The 23,230-nt window shown below is 39.1% G+C and overlaps 1 protein-coding gene across 2 annotated transcripts in view; it reads right to left on the bottom strand.

The window, feature by feature from the left end:
• Positions 1 to 12,607: 12,607 nt before the first annotated feature.
• Positions 12,608 to 23,230, bottom strand: part of LOC124553715 (zinc finger protein 93-like) — a 70,560-nt gene continuing 59,937 nt past the window's right edge. For both annotated transcript variants that reach the window (XM_047127614.1, XM_047127615.1), the window contains one exon: positions 12,608 to 14,724. In XM_047127614.1, the coding sequence (XP_046983570.1) occupies positions 13,503 to 14,724 (1,222 nt within the window). In that variant the 3' untranslated portion in view covers positions 12,608 to 13,502. The remainder of the gene's footprint in view (positions 14,725 to 23,230) is intronic.

Below are 23,230 nucleotides of genomic sequence, written 5' to 3'. Positions count from 1 at the left end.
CACCAGTCAAATTTTGAATGATCTGAATAACTGAACACCACCCATTGGGATTTTTTGTGATCTCTCAAAGGCTTTTGATTGTGTAAATCATGAAATTCTGCTAGACAAGCTCAAGTATTGTGGCATGAGTGGGACAGTGCACAAATGGTTTAATTCGTACCTAACTGGAAGAGTGCAGAAAGTTGAAATAAGTAGTTCTCGTAACATGCAAAGATCAGCACATTCCTCAAACTGGGGAACTATCAAGAATGGGGTTCCACAAGGGTCAGTCTTGGGTCCTTTGTTGTTATTATTATATATTAATGACTTGCCATTCTATATTCATGAAGAGGCAAAGTTAGTTCTCTTTGCTGATGATACAAGTATAGTAATCACACCTGACAAACAAGAATTAACTGATGAAATTGTCAATACTGTCTTTCAGAAAATTACTAAGTGGTTCCTTGTAAATGGACTCTCACTTAATTTTGATAAGACACAGTACATACAGTTCCGTACAGTGAATGGTATGACGCCATTAATAAATATAGACCTCAATCAGAAGCATATAGCTAAGGTAGAATATTCCAAATTTTTAGGTATGTCCATTGATGAGAGATGAAATTGGAAGAAACACATTGATGATCTGCTGAAACGTTTGAGTTCAGCTACTTATGCAATAAGGGTCATTGCAAATTTTGGTGATAAACATCTTAGTAAATTAGCTTACTACGCCTATTTTCACTCATTGCTTTCATATGGCATCACATTTTGGGGTAATTCATCACTGAGGAATAAAGTATTTATTGCACAAAAGCGTGTAATCAGAATAATAGCTGGAGTCCACCCAAGATCATCCTGCAGACATTTATTTAAGGATCTAGGGATATTCACAGTAGCTTCTCAGTATATATACTCTTATGAAATTTGTTATTAACAACCAAACCCAATTCAAAAGTAATAGCAGTGTGCATAACTACAATACTAGGAGAAAGTACGATCTTAACTATTCAAGATTAAATCTAACTTTGGCACAGAAAGGGGTAAATTATACTGGCACTAAAGTCTTTGGTCACTTACCAAATAGTATCAAAAGTCTGACAGATAACCAACAAGTATTTAAGAAGAAATTAAAAGAATTTCTGAATGACCACTCCTCCTACTCCATAGAGGAATTTTTAGATATAAATTAAGAAAAAAAAGAAAAAACAAAACAAAAATATTAAAAAAATAAAAATAAAAAATAAAGAAAAACACAAAAAAATAAAGTTGTTATATTAAGTATGTTGTTAAATTAACCTAATTATGTCATGTATTGGAAAATTCGACTCGTTCCACATCATTACAAAATATCGTATTCATGATCCATGGAACTAGTATTAATCTAATCTAATCTCTCTCCAGCACCACTGTGTTATTTTGATTCATTATGTTTCATCTACCACTGACACTGCCTTAAACACTGTCTACACGGGCAATAATGTTCCACATTGTTTCAACTGTGAAAACTGGGCTACCAGTGGGTATCTATCTGTCTGTTTAGGATGTTTTTATAGTAATACGGGAGCCTACTTGTCCTCCACTACTAATCACTTGGCTTTTGTTGTGCAAATTGGGACCTCGGACATTATATACTTCTTCCACTGAATCGAACGTGGCACTGAGCAGTACAGAATCACGTTTATGAAACAGATCCCAGCTGATGCACCTGCACTGCATCAATTTTAATCTCGCTCACTCCTTCAAGAAAAATATGAATAATGAAGTCTTTTTCCAATTTGTCCGCCACCAATGTCATGAGTTATGCTCATATACTCACCAACCCATAATTTTGTGCACTTGTCCCTCCAGTAACGTTTTTTTACCTGCCAGTTAATCACTGCTATTTTGATTACGTGAATGCATACTCGTCTGATGATGACCATTCTGTTCATGGAAACATTTAGCATGCTTCATGTACACTGTTCCATTGCTCTGTGCTTCCCCATCTGTCACTAAGCAGACACTACTGATAGAGGTTACTACTGTGTCCCTTTCCATTTCCACTGATACATAGAGAGTTTTACGTCCACAAACAGCACACTGTAAACAGTTATGCAGCTGAACACAACCCAATGTCTTGTACACATACAAAATTAACGTACTGCGCACCATCACTACACATAATTTTAAATGTTTCGCCTTTTTTAAGGCATTTTATTAACCCACTTATTCATGGGCATTTCTGCTCAGTTTCACATTGCATTAACTGTTATGTACTTTTATAACAGCAGAATAAATATCTATGGCTTCACGGCACAAATATTTTATGGCAGCAACACACACTTCCTTTCCTACCACTTGTAGAATTCATTATACTTTGACATGCTGATGACATTATGAAAAACGCTGGATTCATCTAGCAACAAGCCCCAGTCGTTCCTTTTATATCCCTTTATGATTCAGTGTAAGCTGCAGTAATTGTGGTGCATTATGTCACCTATTCCTTGTGTCTGTATTTCTATTTTTCATTTGATTTTGTCATGTTCTGCAACTGTTCTTTTTGTCTAATCTAATTAGTACTAGCATGGATATGTTGGTCCCTGAATAGCTACAATACAACAGTCTTTTTCAAAAAGTGACTTTTGTGAATACCTGTTTTTAGCTCATCACATAAAAGAAGACTACCCTATGTGGTGCACCACAGGCCAGTTTGCTTGGGAGGTTATGAGCTTGGAAGTTGATTACAACTGCCTTCCTAGCTCACCTCCATTCTTATTGCACCTTCCTATATATTTTAATGCCTTGTATACTTTTAACCAGTACCCTCAACTTTATCTTTGTTACAGACAATTTAAGTTGGTTCTCCTATTTTCATGACAATTAAGCCCTCTATTCATTCCCATAGTACACTGACATGACTATCACTATTGGGTGAGCCTACTGGCTCCAAAGCTATCTTAAATTTAACATCTACATATTGATGCTATATTAATCTTATATACTTCCAAAATGTGGTTTCAGTTCCATTAGATTTCCCTAAAAGTGGGAATAGAAACCCACTCTGGGTTTCCCCATAAAGTATAGAATTAATACAACCATGATATATCATTCACATTTGTTGACTCGACTGTGCGGCTGGTTCCGGTGGAGGTTCGAGTCCTCCCTCGGGCATGGGTGTGTGTGTTTGACCTTAGGATAATCTAGTTTAAGTAGTGTGTACGCTTAGGGGCTGATAACCTTAGCAGTAAGGTCTCATAAGATTTCACACACATTTGAACATTTGTTTTGTTGACTGTCGAGTTAATTCTGTCGTATGTCTGGCCACTAGTTGTTTTATTCTTTCTAAAAGTATACCAAATGACTATCACTACCATCTTCACCAGTTTCGCCATTAGCTGGGAATTTAGTGCTCGAGTATTCAGCCCTACTTCTTACAAGGGAACCTCCCCATCGCACCCCCCTCAGATTTAGTAATAAGTTGGCACAGTGGATAGGCCTTGAAAAACTGAACACAGATCAATCGAGAAAACAGGAAGAAGTTGTGTGGAACTACGAAAAAAAAGCAAAATATGCAAACTGAGTAGTCCATGCGCAAGAGAGGCAACATCAAGGATAGTGTGAGCTCAGGAGCGCCGTGGTCCCGCGGTTAGCGTGAGCAACTGCGGAACGAGAGGTCCTTGGTTCAAGTCTTCCCTTCAGTGAAAAGTTTAATTTTTTATATAATCAACTTCGCTCCCCAAAATTCCAGGACATATTTAGATTTGCTTGGATATATGCAGGATTTGACGGTCTACACAGGGAAAAATTTGAAAACGTTAAAAACACTTTTTGACAGAGCACAGGGAAAACTGTGCGACTGTGAAACTGTTGCATTCATTTGTTGCAGTTTATGTGACAAACTCTTATGTTTTCATCACTTTTTTGGGAGTGATTATCACATCCACAAGAAAACCTAAATCGGGCAAGGGTCGAAGAATCTTTTTACCCATTCGCCAAGTGTAAAAGTTAGGTGGGTCGACAACATATTCCTGTCATGTGACGTACATGCCGTCGCCATTGTCGTATAGAATATATCACACGTGTTTTCCTGTGGAGGAATCGGTTGCCCTGTGACCTTGCGATCAAATGTTTTCGGTTCCCATTGGAGAGGCACGTCCTTTCGTCTACTAATCGCACAGTTTTGCGACGCGGTCGCAAAACACAAACACTAAACTTGTTACAGTGAACAGAGACGTCAATGAACGAACGGACAGATCATAACTTTGCGAAAATAAAGAAAGTAAACTTTTCACTCGAGGGAAGACTTGAACCGAGGACCTCTCGTTCCGCAGCTGTTCACGCTAACCATGGGACCACGACGCTCCTGAGCTCACACTATCCTTGAAGTTGCCTATCTTGCGCATGGACTACTCAGTTTGTATATTTTCTTATTTTTTTCATAGTTCCACACAACTACTTCCTGTTTTCTCGATTGATCTGTGTACAGTTTTTCAAGGCCTATCCACTGTGCCAACTTATAACTAAATCTGAGGGGGGTGCGATGGGGAGGTTCCCTTGTTAGAATTACTCACTTTCTTAGGAATAACGAACTTGTAAACTTATGCAAAGGTTCAAAACAACTAGCATCTGTCAACACACTATATATACTGATGATTAATCATCTTGATTGCGAAACAATCGAACCTAGCTAACATGTTGCAACTGCCTCCACCTGACTGCTGACACTTGCATCCTGAAAGCCACAACTAGACCGTGTTTCCTAGTTCCTCTACCTTTTAATGTTGACTTAGTTCTCCTTCACTGCATTGGAGAAATGGTTCATCCTGTTCCAACAATGCTCTGCTGTACTGTGGTTTAATATGGGAGCGGCTGTGTTGAAGACAAATTTGGTAATCCTGATCAGGCTGATGCAGATCGCTTCGATAAAGATCTCCCCAAGACTCTATTCTTTGTTTCACAGAATCACGAAATCTTAGTATACCAGCACATGTAGTTGACTCACATTGATGACAATCTTTTGGCTACCAATTGACAAATACATAGTATAGCCACTGAGCTAGAACTGCAACATTAGGAAATTCAAAACTCGATCCAGTACGACTTAACAACTACACAGGGAATTGTGAAAACTGACTACTACTTCGAAAGTAACCAAAACTTTAAAGGTGTTTTTGTATAGCACACACGCAACACAGCTGCATGTTAACACCTTGCACGCTATCATTCAGACAGGATTACAATAGAAGCTGAGCCCTAACTTACTGCACAAGCGAAATCTTCATTAAAACCTTAACTAATAACCAATTTCATGTATCAACACGCAAGTGCAGCAGGTGTGAGTCAACCTCGCTGTTTTATTACACTACTGCTAAGGTGCAGCTGTCATGATCTGTAGGTGTATTAAATGCACAGATACCACCACCCATAACTTGCACCAGTTGCAGGGTTGAGTATTGTCACCTTCCCTTTGACAGTCGCCTCAGCGGTTGCTTATAATGTGTTTGGCAAACAAAGGACATCCCGATTGTTAGCAACAATACTGAAATAGAATCTGTCATATAGCCCGAGTTTCAATTGTGCATTCCACTAATTATTACATTGTCCTACCTGCACTAGTGTCATGAATTGTGAAACTGCATTTCTTTTTTTACAGGAAACTACAGCATTCCCTTGCTCTCATACAGCGAACTGTAGTAGCTGTCCTCTATTATGACCATGCATTTATGCCTCAGACTTATTGGGTTTCTCTAACTAAGGACTTTTATTCAGCATTTCTTATTATAATGTATCATACCCTCTATTATTTTATCTGCTCCTCAACTTACACATGCAATAGCTTCTAACTTTTTCTGCTATATTTGCCTGAGACACCTTTCGTGCTGGCACCAACTGACAGCTTCTCTACACTACCACATAAATCAAAGGCTGACCTTCTGCAAACCATTGATGAGTTATTAGTGTGGGAACATGGCAAGTGACCCTTGAGCATTCCCCTACACACATCAGTGAATGGAATAAGCTGGAATACCTGCACACCCCCTGCATCATATCTCTTCCAGTAACTCTAGTTGTCCTCAGAATTGCTATATGAATCATTTGATTGAGGAAACTGAACTATTCAGATCACCAAACCAATTAGCTTGAGCAGCAGCTGTTGAGATTATCATACTTACAGGCAATTTGGAACCTGGTGCAATTCAGTCATGGCCCTACCTTGTGACTAAGCATTATATGATGAGAAGCTAATATATGTTTCTTTTTGCTGTGTAATTTTCCCTTTCTATGTATTTTGTAATATTAAAGAGCATTATATTCTACTTGGTTAAGGACCAAACCAATGACTTACGATTTATCAATATTAGTCTCATTGAGAAGTATTATGAATCAAAATTTAATAAAACAGTTATAGTGTTACTGTTGTTTTAATGAGATCAGTTTATTAGGGATATATAATCAGTTTGTAATCTATCTTTCAATAATTTCGACATATTAACTTTCATTCAATAAACTACAGACAAACGTATGGTTCCTGAATAGGGGCAACAGTTTGGATGATTGATTGATCTGGCCTTGCAACATTAACCAAAATGGCCTTGCTGTGCTGGTACTGCGAACGGCTGAAAGCAAGGGGAAACTACGGCCATAATTTTCCCCGAGGGCATGCAGCTTTACTGTATGGTTAAATGATGATGATGGCGTCCTCTTGGGTAAAATATTCCAGAGGTAAAATAGTCCCCCATTCGGATCTCCGGGTGGGGACTACTCAACAGGATGTCGTTATGAGGAGAAAGAAAACTGGTGTTCTACGGATTGGAGTGTGGAATTTCAGATCCCTTAATCAGGCAGGTAGGTTCGAAAATTTAAAAAGGGAAATGGATAGGTTAAAGTTAGATATAGTGGGAATTAGTGAAGTTCGGTGGCAGGAGGAACAAGACTTCTGGTCAGGTGACTACAGGGTTATAAACACAAAATCAAATAGGGGTAATGCAGGAGTAGGTTTAATAATGTATAAGAAAATAGGAATGCGGGTAAGCTACTACAAACAGCATAGTGGACGCATTATTGTGGCCAAGATAGATACAAAGCCCATGCCTACTACAGTAGTACAAGTTTATATGCCAACTAGCTCTGCAGATGACGAAGAAATTGAAGAAATGTATGATGAAGTAAAAGAAATTATTCAGATAGTGAAGGGTGACGAAAATTTAATAGTCATGGGTGACTGGAATTCGGTAGTAGGAAAAGGGAGAGAAGGAAACATACTAGGTGCATATGGATTGGGGCTAAGAAATGAAAGAGGAAGCCGCCTGGCAGAATTTTGCACAGAGCACAACTTAATCATAGCTAACACTTCGTTCAAGAATCACAAAAGAAGGCTGTATACATGGAAGAAGCCTAGAGATACTGACAGGTTTCAGATAGATTATATAATGGTAAGAAAGAGACTTAGGAACCAGGTTTTAAATTGTAAGACATTTCCAGGGGAAGATGTGGACTCTGACCACAATCTATTGGTTATGACCTGTAGATTAAAACAGAAGAAACTGCAAAAAGGTGGGAATTTAAGGAGATGCGACCTGGATAAATTGAAAGAACCTGAGGTTGTACAGAGTTTCAGGGAGAGCATAAGGGAACAATTGACAGGAATGGGGGAAAGAAATACAGTAGAAGAAGAATGGGTAGCTTTGAGGGATGAAGTAGTGAAGGCAGCAGAGTATCACGTAGGTAAAAAGATGAGGGCTAGTAGAAACCCTTGGGTAACAGAAGAAATATTGAATTTCATTGATGAAAGGAGAAAATATAAAAATGCAGTAAATGAAGCAGGCAAAAAGGAATACAAACGTCTCAAAAATGAGATCGACAAGAAGTGCAAAATGGCTAAGCAGGGATGGCTAGAGGATAAATGTAAGGATGTAGAGGCTTATCTCACTAGGGGTAAGATAGATACTGCCTACAGGAAAATTAAAAAGGACTTCAGAGATAAGAGAACCCCTTGCATGAACATCAAGAGCTCAAATGGAAACCCAGTTCTAAGCAAAGAAGGGAAAGCAGAAAGGTGGAAGGAGTATATAGAGGGTCTATACAGGGGCGATGTTCTTGAGGACAATATTATGGAAATGGAAGAGAATGTAGATGAAGATGAAATGGGAGATATGATACTGCGTGAGGAGTTTGACACGAGCACTGAAAGACCTGAGTCGAAACAAAGCCCCGGAGTAGACAACATTGCATTGGAACTAATGACAGCCTTGGGAGAGCCAGTCCTGACGAAACTCTACAATCTGATGAGCAAGAGGTATGAAACAGGCGAAATACCCACAGACTTCAAGAAGAATATAATAATTCAAATCCCAAAGAAAGCAGGTGTTGACAGATGTGAAAATTACCGAACAATCAGTTTAATAAGTCACAGCTGCAAAATACTAAAGCGAATTCTTTACAGACGAATGGAAAAACTGGTAGAAGCCGACCTCGGGGAAGATCAGTTTGGATTCCGTAGAAGTGTTGGAACACGTGAGGCAATACTAACCCTACGACTTATCTTAGAAGCTAGATTAAGGAAGGGCAAACCTACATTTCTAGCATTTGTAGACTTAGAAAAAGCTTTTGACAATGTTGACTGGAATACTCTCTTTCAAATTATGAAGGTGGCAGGGGTAAAATAAGGGAGCGAAAGGCTATTTACAATTTGTACAGAAACCAGATGGCAGTTATAAGAGTCGAGGGGCATGAAAGGGAGGCTGTGGTTGGGAAGGGAGTGAGACAGGGTTGTAGTCTCTCCACGATGTTATTCAATCTGTATATTGAGCAAGCAGTGAAGGAAACAAAAGAAAAATTCGGAGTAGGTATTAAAATTCATGGAGAAGAAATAAAAACTAAGTTTCGCCGATGACATTGTAATTCTGTCGGAGACAGCAAAGGACTTGGAAGAGCAGTTGAATGGCATGGACAGTGTCTTGAAAGGATATAACATGGACATCAACAAAAGAAAAACGAGGATAATGGAATGTAGTCGAATTAAGTCGGGTGATGCTGAGGGAATTAAATTAGGAAATGAGACAAAGTAGTAAAGGAGTTTGCTATTTGGGGAGCGAAATAACTGATGATGGTCGAAGTAGAGAGGATATAAAATGTAGACTGGCAATGGCAAGGAAAGCGTTTCTGAAGAAGAGAAATCTGTTAACATTGATTTAAGTGTCAGGAGGTCGTTTCTGAAAGTATTTGTATGGAGTGTAGCCATGTATGGAGGTGAGACGTGGACGATAAATAGTTTACACAAGAAGAGAATAGAAGCTTTTGAAATGTGGTGCTACAGAAGAATGCTGAAGACTAGATGGGTAGATCACATAACTAATGAGGAGGTATTGAATAGAATTGGGGAGAAGAGGAGAGTTTGTGGCACAACTTGACTAGAAGAAGGGAGCAGTTGGTAGGACATGTTCTGAGGCATCAAGGGATCACCAATTTAGTATTGGAGGGCAGCGTGGAGGTTGAAAATCGTAGAGGGAGACCAAGAGATGAATACACTAAGCAGATTCAGAAGGATGTAGGTTGCAGTAGGTACTGGGAGATGAAGAAGCTTGCACAGGATAGAGTAGCATGGAAGAGCTGCATCAAACCAGTCTCAGGACTGAAGACCACCACCACCACCACCACCACCACCACCACCACCACAACAACAACAATAAAGTACATAGTTTATAGGAAAAAAGATGTTGGCAATATTATTACGCTAAATCTCCTTTGTATCGAAATACCCCACCATGATTTGCTGACGCACCCCACTGATGGAGTGTTAGATCTTCAAAATTTGTAACCATCTTTGGTGCCCCAATGCTGTCGTTTCTGACCACAATACTCCATCACTGTGCTCAGCTATCACCATTGCATCAGCATCGCCACTGCCCAAATGATGCATCTTGCTGTCGTTGCTGGCTCAGTACACTGTTGGTACATCTTTTGTCACTGCACCACCACACCACCGCATCATTTCAGTTGGTCACATTTTTTCTACAATAACCAAAATTGATAAATTCCAACTCTAAATTATAGTACAATTTTTTATAACATTCTTACAAGCTTTACATCACTGTCCGCTGTTTTACTACATTCAGCAATTTTTCTGTTACTTCCATTAGAACAAAGCATCCCTTACCAAGTGCTACTCATCCAAAGGAATATTTTCAATCATTCACCAAATACGTCTGTAATTTTCAGATCAGTAACCTGCAGCTATGGAGGGGGAAATAGGTGTGCATGGTGGACCAACTGACAAGGTGAAAAGCTTTATTTTAACCAGAATTCTAATTTTTCAAAGGTATCTCTTTATATAACTGAACTGTGTTTCGCTGTAGAGCTATGGCTAGGCAGAGGCCGGTTCTGTACTATTTACTTCTGTATATTGTCAGCAGTGCATACCTTGTTCACACACATACCATGCACGCAAAGAGAATGTTAAGATGCGACATTTCACAGAAACATTGCTGGTTAGAAGCTAGAAAACGCTGCTCCAACTAATCAGATATCTGCGAAGAGTCACAAGGGGCCATAGAGTATACCTGGGACCAATCTGACTTGCTCTTGGCTATCAGGTTTTGACCTGATTCAGCATGCCTTCCATCCCTCTCTTGGGAAGTATGTCTCTAAGCGTGTTAGTGGCCGCAGAGCGTTAGATTATGGAAGTAAAGACAAGTCAGTTGTCTTGAAGCACAATACTTCATTCTCTATTCAACAATACGCTCGATTCTTGTGCACTTCTGGATCCCATGTCCCCCAACTCTCTTGCCATTGACATTTCTTATACAATGGGTTGTTCATCAGTTGTGATTTATTTAATTTATGTTTTTATTAGGAGCAGTTACATTCATGTATTTATGGGTATGTATTGTTTTCATGCATCAATTTCTTCAAAATGGCTCTGAGCACTAAGGGACTTAACATCTGAGGTCATCAGTCCACTACAACTTAGAATTACTTAAACCTAACTAATCTAAGGACATCACACACATCCATGCCCAAGTCAGGATTCGAAAATGCGACCGTAGCAGTCGCAGGGTTCCGGACTGAAGTGCTTAGAACCACACGACCACCGCAGTCGGCAGATCAATTTCTTTTACTGGTTATCCACACAACCACAGATTATGATGTTCATTTCCTGTTTACACCTGACATACAGATGAACACTATATTACCCTTCCTTAGCTGACACATATGGATATTCAGTGCATATTATGGTGCTTTTCTTAATATGTTACTACAATTTTCATTGTTTTTTCTTGCGGATTCATAATGTATAGTCGCCACATTAATAGTGTATTTTCAGTAACAAATGCAGAGAGGACTGTTGTCCTTAATGGGAGTTATAATGGGAAAAGAGGTCCAGAAAGAAAAAAAACTTGGAAAAAGGTCAAGAGGATGATATACAATATGGTGCAGGATGCCTTTGACTAAAAATAAAAAATGAAGCATATATTAAGTGAGTTACAGTCTTTTGAAACTTAAGAAGCTGTTCCTGAAAATTTATATTTTCTGTTGCATTTTTCCCTAAATCTCTGAAACCACTTTGAATAGAGTAATGGAATTTTTAGGAAGTACTAACATACATAATGAGAGTCAACTAAACTAAAAGAAGAACATAATGTTATGTACAATTAAAATTATTTCCGATAATGCACAAAATGTCAACCACGTAATTAAACAATTGCCTTTCCGAAAGCAGTGGCTGAGGTGCAATTATTGCAGTTCAGTAGACTCAGAACATACGGTTTAATGTCTTTCAAGAGTTTCATATCAATGGTTCATGAAATACAGGGAAGCCAAGTCACTAAATTTAACATTGTCGGTATGGGACGATCCAACTCCCCTTAAACCTGGTTGTGCTTTCCTTTTACTGAAAAATAAAATTGAATACAAGTGTATGTTGATGTACCCAGTTACGAATAATTTATACAGCAGTTGAAGTTGTCCTATCATGAGAAAGATGGAATGAAATGTAATCACATAACTAAAAAGTGTTATTGTTAAAGTCTAGCAAAACTGAACAGTGTCAATTAAAAAAAGGTTCAAATGGCTCTGAGCACTATGGGACTCAACATCTGAGGTCATCAGTCCCTTAGACTTAGAACTACTTAAACCTAACTAACCTAAGGACATCACACACATCTATGCCCGAGGCAGGATTCGAACCTGCGACCATAGCAGTCACGCGGTTCCGGACTAAAGTGCCTAGAACCGCACGGCCGGCACAATGTCAATCACTTAACGATAATTATCTTAAGTTGTTACAGGTATGATGAGACATACTAAACCACTTTCACTAATAACAAATACTTAGAATATCAAAAATAAAAATCATTCTGAACTTAAAGACAAAGCTTATTTACAGAACGCCAAAAAACATCATGTTTATTTACAGAAAGTAAGAAAAATATCAAAAATGAAAAATCTTAAAATAACACAAGAAACAATAAATAAGAATGCTCATTTGATGTATTTATTAAGTACAATAAATATTATTCAACTGGATTAAATTCAATAACCAATCATCACATTCTGAGCTCTCCCAAGTGTTGTTCTTGTGTATACCAACACCTGGAATCAAACTATATCATTAATTGTTTACCTATTACATTTTCTGTAGTGCTAAATAAATAATTAAGAGCTTTGGTGCATTAACACTTGTCTACCTTATATCTGATTCATGATCAGAGCTTAGGAATTTCACAAAAATATAGCTATTGTGCATTGGTGTAATGGGCAACCAACCATGATGGACTTGTAGACTACATAGTTTACCAACTGACTCATTTGTGTGACTATGCATTGACAAGCACTAGGTTTATTAACACTGTCACGACAAAGACACTGAATGTCACATGTTGCAGGCACATGATGCAGTAAGGAGAGTACAAGTATATAAGCAGATCAAAGATCAACAAGGAATTATTCCAGAAATGATGTGAGTTGCAAACATGTAAATTTATTGACATTAGTGACTGTGAGGAAGAACAGATTGTTCTGGTCTGAAAGCTGGGAACTAGCATCTCGAAAGTGAAGCTGGTTGGGTAGTTGTATGCTACCACTGTGAACATCTGCAGAAAGTTGCTGGGGCTCAAAACATCACAAAACATGGAGGTCAGGGGCTTGCCTGCTTAGAGGTACTTACAATTACTGACATAGTTTAAAGATTTATCCAATAGAAAAATAGCAGCGTAAATGACAAAATCACGTTTGATTCACTTTAGTGTACAGTTTAGTACTATTAATGACATTTCATGTTACGGATTTTTGTATTGTCACACTATCTGTGACCCCTCTATAGTACACATTATTGCATATTTTTTCACAGTCCTAGAACTTTTGTTATTTCACAGGCATTACATAATCAATGTCTGTCATATCCTTCATTCTATAAGACTTAAGGGCACCAACAAGAGAAACCTATCAGCCTGAAGCAACACTTTTTGTAACTTCTTTCTGATGCGAAGTAATGCATGACTCCAGTGAGTACACAACACAGCAAAAGATTTGCCTCAAATATCTCACCCATGAGATTTCTTTCCAGTGTGAGTTAATACATGTCTCTGGAGATAACCTGGCCTTGAAAAAGATTTGCCACAAATATCACATGTATGCGATTTCTTTCCAGTGTGTAATAATGAATGTGCTTTTAGATCAACTGACCTAGCAAATGATTTGCCACAAACATCACATTCATGAGGTCTCTCCCCAGTGTGTAAGAAGGCGTGTTTCTTGAGGTCACACGACATAGCAAAAGATTTGCCACAAATACCACATTCGTGAGGTCTCAGCCCAGTGTGTAAGAACGCATGTCTCTTGAGATCACCAGTCAGCGCAAAACATTTGCCACAAATGTCACATTCGTGAGGTCTATCACCAGTGTGTTTGAAAGAATGTTGCTTAAGAGAACATGATCTAGCAAAAGATTTGCCACAAATATCACATTTGTAAGGTTTCAGTCCAGTGTGAATTAATTCATGTCTCTTGAGAGTACCCAACTCAGTGAACGATTTGCCACAAATATCACAATTGTAAGGTTTCAGTCCAGTGTGAATTAATGAGTGTCTCTTGAGATTACTTCGCACAGCAAACAACTTGCCACAAATATTACATTTGTGGGGTCTCTTTGTGGTAAGTCTAACACCATGGGCACCAGCTGTAGATAAAGTTCCATGACCACTCAGCTTCTGTGTCCTACGTGGTTTACGTGTGTCTTTAAAGGACTTTTTTGAAGCTTTTGAAGATTCCTTATCTGAAGATTGCTCAGTGTGTTCTGTGAGAGAACCTACTGGCTCACTGTCTGAGAGGCTACTGTTCTCGTGTTCTTCACTACAGCCATATTTCTCATGATTGCCAGCTGTTAGGACTCGACAATTCTCACCCATTCTCAAATGTTTTTTCAAGCTAACATTACTGTGAAATACCTCACCACAGGATTTACAAACATACGTAGGAGGTTGCATGCCATCAATGTGCATGACCACATGCTTTCTGAGTCTATATTTTGAAGTAAAGCACAGTAGGCAGACATCACAAATAAAGACATTGAATTCCTGTTCCCTCATACTACATTCAAATCTGGTGCTAAGCGAGCAATCCTCATCCATGGTTAATTCTTGTGTATGAGTACCACACTCGTGTGTTGACTTCTCCCTGTCTCTCTCCAGTTCATTCTTGACCAGTCCATGGTGAACAGTTTCTTCAAATGAAATGTCACAGCTCCCACCAGTAATTTGAATCAATCTGAGGAATGAAGAGGAGAATGTTAAATATTGATATATACAAGGCATAGAAACTATATTTCAGTGTCCAGACCTCCAGGACTATAGGCCACAAGTCATAGACATACGAGCATACAAAATTACAAACTGAGTAAATGTTAGCGATTTACAATTATAATATTCTACCAGAAAGAAAGAACTGATGAAGTAAAGGTGGGTAAAAAGAAAATAACCAGAGAAAATTCAATAATAATCACTGATGATTTTATTTGGAATTTTTGCATACTTAAAATAATTAAGTTTCAATTGTTACAATTCTTTTAGTGTTCCTCTTTCATCATAACCGCTCTGCAAGTACCTTTGTTTTGGAAACACCTTTGGAAAGAAATTGGTACAACCACCAACAGATAATTTATTTCTCCAAATAAGACAGAATTTTTCCCGTTTGATTCCTAGTTGAGTCAAGAAGTAGTGCAAGCAACAATATCTTTACTGGATATCTAGTATAGTTGTCAACAGGTGGGTAATGACTGTTCATAACAATAAACAATGTCATCATTAAAAAAATTTAAAACAGAAATTGCATAGAGATGAATGAATTTGAATGACACACATTTACAGATACTTTCAGTCTATGACTGTGGTTTTGGCACTGCAGCTTATGTGAAGCCTTGAGCAAATGGAAATACTGTCTGGAAGGATGGAAACAGTTATAAATTAGCCAGTATACTTACAGATAGTCATTTTGAAACATATGTGCATCTTATAATTACATTTTCCCCGAGACATTCAAGTCCCTCCTTTATCTACCTGGCAATAGTGATAATGTAAGGGAAAATGAGGAAAAGATATGATTTGAAGTTTGTGTTGGGGAGTGCACTCAACTTTGGTAGTTCAGGCAGAAATGTTAACCATACTGCTGTGGTGGTGTAACAGTTAGCATTTCTGCCTAGCAAGCAAGAAAACCCGGGTTTGAGTCCCAGCTGCAGCAGGAATTTTAATTCATTTCTATTGCTTCATTAATAATCGTATATGTACATCTTCCCAACATCTGGTCATGTGGTACTCGAGAACAACCCTGACTGAATCAGACATGCATATCAATGGCCACATCATCGCCCATCAGACACAGTGCAGGCTAACATACTTTACTGACTGTCAATGATGGCCCTGTAGTATTCAGGTCCCATCAATCCGCCCACAATTTTTCCCACAGAATGGAAATGTGACACCATTCAGCATCACATTATGTGCATCATGTTGGGAACTGAAGATTGCTAACTTGTGAGGGCATGCATGCTCCAGTGTTTTTCCTTCTATTCTGAAAGTAGTTTCTGACTATGTTGCATTGTCTTGGATATAGATATAGCTTTCCTTGGCATGGTATATAGCAAAATTTCGAGTGTTTTTAAAATCTTAAATGGTATAATTCGATTTTGTAACTGAATTGACATTGTGTTTGTCAGATTTCATACGTTAACAAATGAATCACTAAATATTGTCTTAAATTTTTGAATTTTTTTCATTCAACTAGTTACAACATGTATTTTCATACAGATGGAAATGAAGCAGCTGAATATTAGTAAGGAACAAGGGGAAAAATGCAAATAACGTTCCAAATAAGTACTCCCCTATGCTTCTTAAGATTCCAGAAATAAAACTTTTAATTATCATTCTTGTGCTGTGCCAGTCTTTCATAAACAACCAAGAATAAGAAACAGAAATTCCGGAAAACTTGAAGGATAAATAATTTTGGATGTTAATTACCAATTTTTTTACAAGTCAGCAAATAGACATGTAAGTACTGGGTCCTGGTGTCTGTCATACACTTAATATTTACCCTCCACTTCAGCAGTTTTCTTGGCAAGTACACCCATAAACTTATCATACAGTGGTCACAGAAATGCACAACCATTTTATCAACACATGTAGTACAGCCTGGACAGTAACATTGTTGACAGTTTGCAGTAGATCTGTGAAAAAGTTTGACACTTTGGCAGTTGCCTTTACTTCATTCGAACCTATCTTTTTTCCTTTCTTTCCTTCCCTCAAGTCTCAAATTAAGGCACTGCAGTTTTGAACAGAAACCGTTTCCTACAGTACTGACGGCCACGAGGGGGGGGGGGGGTTACGGGCTCGGGGGGGGGTGGGGGGGGGGCGGGTTATGGGCTCGGGGGGGGGTTATAGGCTCTGGGGGGGTTATAGGCTCTGGGGGGGTTATAGGCTCTGGGGGGGGTGAGGCTTAGGGGGGGGTAATAGGCTTAGGGGGTGTAATAGGCTTGGGGGGGGGGGGTAATAGGCTTAGGGGGTGTAATAGGCTTGGGGGGGGGGGGTAATAGGCTTAGGGGGGGGGGTAATAGGCTTAGGGGGGGGGTAATAGGCTTAGGGGGGGGTAATAGGCTTAGGGGGGGGTAATAGGCTTAGGGGGGGGGGGGGTAATAGGCTTAGGGGGGGTAATAGGCTTAGGGGGGGGTAATAGGCTTAGGGGGGGGTAATAGGCTTAGGGGGGGTAATAGGCTTAGGGGGGGGTAATAGGCTTAGGGGGGGGGTAATAGGCTTGGGGGGGGGGGGTAATAGGCTTGGGGGGGGGGGTAATAGGCTTAGAGGGGGTAGTAGGCTTAGAGGGGGTAGTAGGCTTAGAGGGGGTAGTAGGCTTAGGGGGGGTAATAGGCTTAGGGGGGTAATAGGCTTAGGGGGGGTAATAGGCTTAGGGGGGGTAATAGGCTTAGGGGGTAATAGGCTTAGGGGGTAATAGGCTTAGGGGGTAATAGGCTTAGGGGGTAATAGGCTTAGGGGGTAATAGGCTTAGGGGGTAATAGGCTTAGGGGGTAATAGGCTTAGGGGGGGACAATTTTAAGAGGGGGATTTTGGGTAAATGGGTAATATGCATTGAAGAGTAGGTAGATCCACCTGCCCCCTCGTTGCAATACTACTAATTATGCATGCAGCACCTCCCATTCTGTGCAGCCTTCCCCTCTGGATTCAGCCACATTTTGATGCACGTTATATTTCACTCATGAGCATCTGTAATCAGTCATGACCACCCCCATCCTGGCTTCTGTGCTCCAGCAATTTGTATGAAACAACACTTGCCCCATGCAACTTATGCCTCTGCACCCATGACTTCACAATGCTACAACTAACATCTATGAAGTGTTGCACATGTACAGAATTGTTAAAATGGCTGCCCATGCAAGGAATGTTCAAACATTGGTCTACCTATACCTATCATTAGGGTTTGTTGTTATTACATCAGCAAGAGGTTGTAAGTCTTTTTTTATAGATCTGTGCACAGCACTCTGTCACAGTGGTTGCATCCTTACAGACTGATGAAGGCATCGAATGCAAGTACTTATTATCAAAAACAATTGTCTGCTATTCTTAAATCTTTGTGCTAAGCATTAAATTTTCTATGCAGAATTTAGGTATTGTCAACAGTATGATGTAATGGGTGTGCTGAGTATAAGGTATTGGGGAAACCTGCTGTTGTATTCTAGAAAATTTATTGAGAATGTTGTCAGAAATTATGTAAACAGCAATTGCATGCCACCTCTGGCTCTGAGCCAATAATCAGCCACACCACATGAAAATCCTAATTGCATGAGTTTTGAAAATATACAATGATAACAATGATGAATAATAGTCACCTACATCTTCACAATTCCTCTGCAATTCTTAATTATGAGCCTGGCACAGGCTCATCGAAAAACCTCCAGTCTGCTTCTCTACTATTCCACTCTCCAACTGCGTGCGAGTAAAACCAACACTTAACATCTTCCCATGCAAGTTACGTTTTATTTTATTATTATGATCATTTCTCCCTAGGCACACGGGTGCCAACAAAATATTTTCACATTCTGACGTGTTGTGATTGAAATATCACGAGAAAAGCTTGCCACTGCAAAAACCGTTTTTTTTTTAAGACAACCACTGCTGTGTGTGTATTTTAATGGTGATACAATCTCTCTTATTTCATGATGATACAAAAGGAGCTCCCGTTCTTTGAACTTTTCCATGTCCCACACTGCATTGTAATACTCCAGAAGAGTGTTGACAATTGTAGTGCAAGCAGTATCTTCAAGAGACGTGTTATATAATCTAAGCATTCAACCAATAAATCATTGTCTTTGCTTTGATATCCCCAGAGCATTTTGTATGTGACTGCTACAATGTCAGTTATCCATAACTGTCATCCCTACATATTTGTGTTTACGGTTTTTAGATTAATGGATTTGTTTTAGTACTCCTGGATGAAATCACAATTTTCACTGTTTAGAGTCAATTACCATTTTATGCACCATAAAGGTGTCTTATCTATCACTTTGCAATTCATTTTGATCATCATTTACAAGAAGATAAATAACAGTTTCATCTACAAACACTGCTCACAGTCTTCTAAATTGTTTACGTAAATCAGGAACAACATAGGGCCTATAAAACATCCTTGGGAATGCCAGGTATGAATTCGGTTTTGCTCGATGACTTTCTGTCAGTTATTACGAACTGTGACATTTCTGACATGAAATCATGAATCAATTCACACAACCAGGAGGATACTCCATGTGCACGCAATTTAATTAGAAGTCACTTGTGAAGAACAGTGTCAAAAGTGTTTTGAAAATCTAAAGATGTGGAACCAATATGGTATCATCTGTCCGTATCACTACTTATTCCATGAGAATAAAGAGGTAGTCGTGTTTCACAAGCATCGTGTTTTCTGAATCCATGTTGGCTATTTATCAATAAATCGTGTTCCTAGAGGTCTTCACCCACAGTGTGTGTTCCAAAATCCTGCTACAAATCGACGTTAGTGATAGGGGCTATATTTCAGCGGATTACTTGTTTTTCCTTTCTTGGGTGCTGGTGTGATCTGTGCAAGATTCCTGTCTTTGGGAACGGATCTTTCTACAGTTGAGCAATTGTATATGACTGATAAGTATGGCACTATTGTATCAGCATACTCTGAAAGGAACCTGACTGGTATACAATCTGGACCAGAGGCCTTGCCTTTCTGAAGTGTCTTAAGCTGCTTCGCTACACTGGGGGTTTCCATATCTAAGCTTCGCATATAAGCAGTTGTTCTCAATTAGAATTCTGGAATATTTACTTTGTCTTTTGTGAAGGGATTTAGGAAAACCATCTTTAATAACCCTGCTTCAGCAGCACTGTCATTAATAACAGCCACCATTGTTATCATCCAGTGAAGGTATTGACTGCATCTTGTCACTAGTATACTTTACATACAATCAGAATTTCTTTGGGTTGTGTGCCAGATTTCGAGACAGTTTCGTTTTGGAAGCTAATAAAACCCTCTCTTTCACTCAAGTTTGCTTTTGTAAAACATTGCCAATCTTGAGGATTTTGCATTCTTTTAAATTTGGCATGTGTTTTCTGCAATAGTCTTGGGACCTTGTCTGTGTACCTTGGGGGATCAGTACCACATCTTATTAATTTATTTCGTTCATGTCTCTTAGTTACAATCGATATTATTTCTTTGAATTTAAACCACATCTGGTCTAAGCTTACAAAGTCAGATCTGAAGGAGTGGAGACTGTCTGTTACAAAGGTGTCAGGTGAATTTTTATCTGCTTTTTTAAATACATACATCTTGCATTTATTTTTGATGAATTGGATGTTTCAGTATTTGCTCTTGCTACAACAACCTTATAGTCACTAATCCCTGTATCTGCCACCATGTTCCCTGTTTGGTCAGGAATAGTAAGAGGTCAGGCTCTGTTGGGTTGGGTTGTTTGAGGAGGAGACCAAACAGCGAGGTCTATTGGTCTCATTGGATTAGGGAAGAAAGTCGGCTGTGACCTTTCAAAGGAACCATCCCAGCATTTGTCAGGAGCAATTTAGGGAAATCACAGAAGACCTAAAGCTTGCAATGTTTATGCCACCATTATCACACTGAGTGGACTCCTGAACTAACTGTTCAGAATAAGTTTGAGATGGCAGTCAGTAAGTTTTGGGATGTCATTTTATGCCTACCACCAATATTCACGCATTTTCACTAACATATCAAAGGTAGATTGAAGTCACCACCAACAATAATTGTATGGATGGTGTACCTATTTGAAAGGACACTCAGGTTTTCTTTGAATTGTTCAGCAACTGTATCATACGAGTCAGAATATCGGTAAAAGGAACCAATTGTTAATTTATTTCGGTGTCAAGTATAAACTTTACACATACTAACTCACAGTAACTATCTACTTCAATTTCACACCAAGGTAAACAACTACTAACAGCAATGAACACTGGATTCCTTCCTCTCCTTTGAAGTCATATCCCTAAGAGGTGCCATTAAGAACCTAACATTGGAGCTCCCAGATGTGAGTAATACCACCCTCTGAATACCCAGGTCTTGCAGGTCGAGAGGCTTCCTCTGAAACAGGGCAAGCGACTTCATCTGGCTCATGGACTTAATCAGCCACAGACATCACTTGAAATCTGTCCATCAGATGAACTGGGGAAGTTCTCTGATTGGCCCCTCGGAAAGTCTTTTGCTGCGAGCCACACACTGGAATGACTTCCCACACAACCACAAGTGAGAGGTCAACCTTATTGTGGGCAGTGCCTGAGGTGGCCACAGTAGTAGACCGGTCAGGCACCATATGGGTCGTGGTCGACGTCCTGTGGCTGAATACAACACTGCCTGGAGCTATGAGCTAAGAGTCACCAACTCAGCTCATGTCTGAACACAGGATTACTGTTTCTATCCATAAACCTGGCATGGCAAATACACAGAAACACATGATATAGGAGTTGAAACTAAGAAACATGTGGGCACTGAACTAGAATCTTGTTTAAGTTTGTTAGCATACCCAGCTATAAGTAACAGTTTATAAAAACCCCTACATTCCAATGCAAACAAACAGGTAACACCATAACCAAGTGGACAAAAAAGTCTCGTTACAAGGGTCTTGTTGTAAGTGACTGATCCTGCAATGATTGTTGAAACCAAAATAACAATACGAATGGATCATACTTCCTGATATTACACGTTTTTGTAACTGGGCCTGCATGCTGGGAGAAAATAATCTGGTTCTTATGCTGTTGACACATCCTGAGAGTGTCTGCTTCGACATGTATATATTCTTATGAGAAACTGTTTCAGTAAAAATATCAGCTATTGCAGGAGATTTTGCATGGATTTAAGGGAGTAACACACCAGACATTCAGCAGAAGTAGTGATATTCCAACACCAGAAAAAAGCCAAAAAGCAAATCTATATTTGGTGACGTCTTTGTGTAAAATCGGGTATTTCTGCAGATATTTCTGCTTTGGTCGCCACATGCAATTTTACCTATTTTATTTCAGAGAGACATACTTCCTTAAGGATCTCAAAGCAGATGGCCCAGGATAACACAAACCTTATTATTGCTTTCAAACAGGGCAATCTGAATTTAAAGCACATTTACCAAGCACATGTAGGAACTGACATGTCACTCAATGAATTCATTACATATGGGGATTGCTGGAATAACTCACAGTATGCCTTTCTGGTTATAGATAAAATTAGGCAATTGAAAAAGAGTCAACAGAGATGAAACTTCAGTGACATTCTTCATGAAACCCAGTCCATCAGAAAGTAACTATCGACATACTGTAGGCTAGAAGTAAAGCTGCACACATGTTGCACATTCATTCAGAGAGCGCAAAGCACATTCATTTATTTGACAGAAAAATTGAGATAATCAACACTACATTAATGGAATAGGAAAGGTCGAAAGTGCCGTGACACACTATTGACAGAAGCAGAAGAGGAGGAGGAGGAGGAAAAGAAGTCACAGTAAAGACTGTTACTGGGTACAGTAATCCTGAGTTACAGCAAACATGTGGGGTCACTAGGACAAAACCACAAATGTTTGGTATGCACTCATTATGTTTACTGAGAATGCAGAGTTGGGGATAAGGAATTTGAAAGCATGCATTTTCTATTACAGTCAACCTTGTTGAAAACTGAAAACATCAAAAAGGATACCCTGAAAGTATACAAACATATATTCAAATATTACACATAACCAATGCACATAAGACCCCAAAAGGATTAATGAAAATCTCAAAAAATGACAAATACCAGAATGCAATTAAATCAACACTAGCAGCTGCACATAGTGCAGGTAAATTGGTTGAGATTCAGCATTAAAGACTGAACAATCTACCCCCAGAGTACATACATTATGATGTTCCGAATCCAATGATAGCTAAATTATGACTGCTTACAGCTTCAGCTGCTTCAAGGGATGCAGGTCAAAAGAACATAATATTATTGATCACATCCAAGCTTTTAGAAAGACACATCATCAAGTAGTCTGTTGCAGATTGGAACAAGTTAGTTCCCCCACACTATTCAAACCTATTATAGAGGTGAATTTTACAATAGGCATTTCAAAGCACAAATGGAACAATATGGGATTAATGACTATTCAGCCATCTCCCGTTTGAAGGCCAAGACTGTTGAACACGATGATAAAAACTGAATGTGGGTGCAATTTAGTTTTCAATGTATGTACAAATGGCTG

Source organism: Schistocerca americana, chromosome 11, assembly GCF_021461395.2.
Source record: "Schistocerca americana isolate TAMUIC-IGC-003095 chromosome 11, iqSchAmer2.1, whole genome shotgun sequence".
NCBI lineage: Eukaryota > Metazoa > Arthropoda > Insecta > Orthoptera > Acrididae > Schistocerca > Schistocerca americana.
This window is presented reverse-complemented; position numbering and strand designations above follow the sequence as displayed.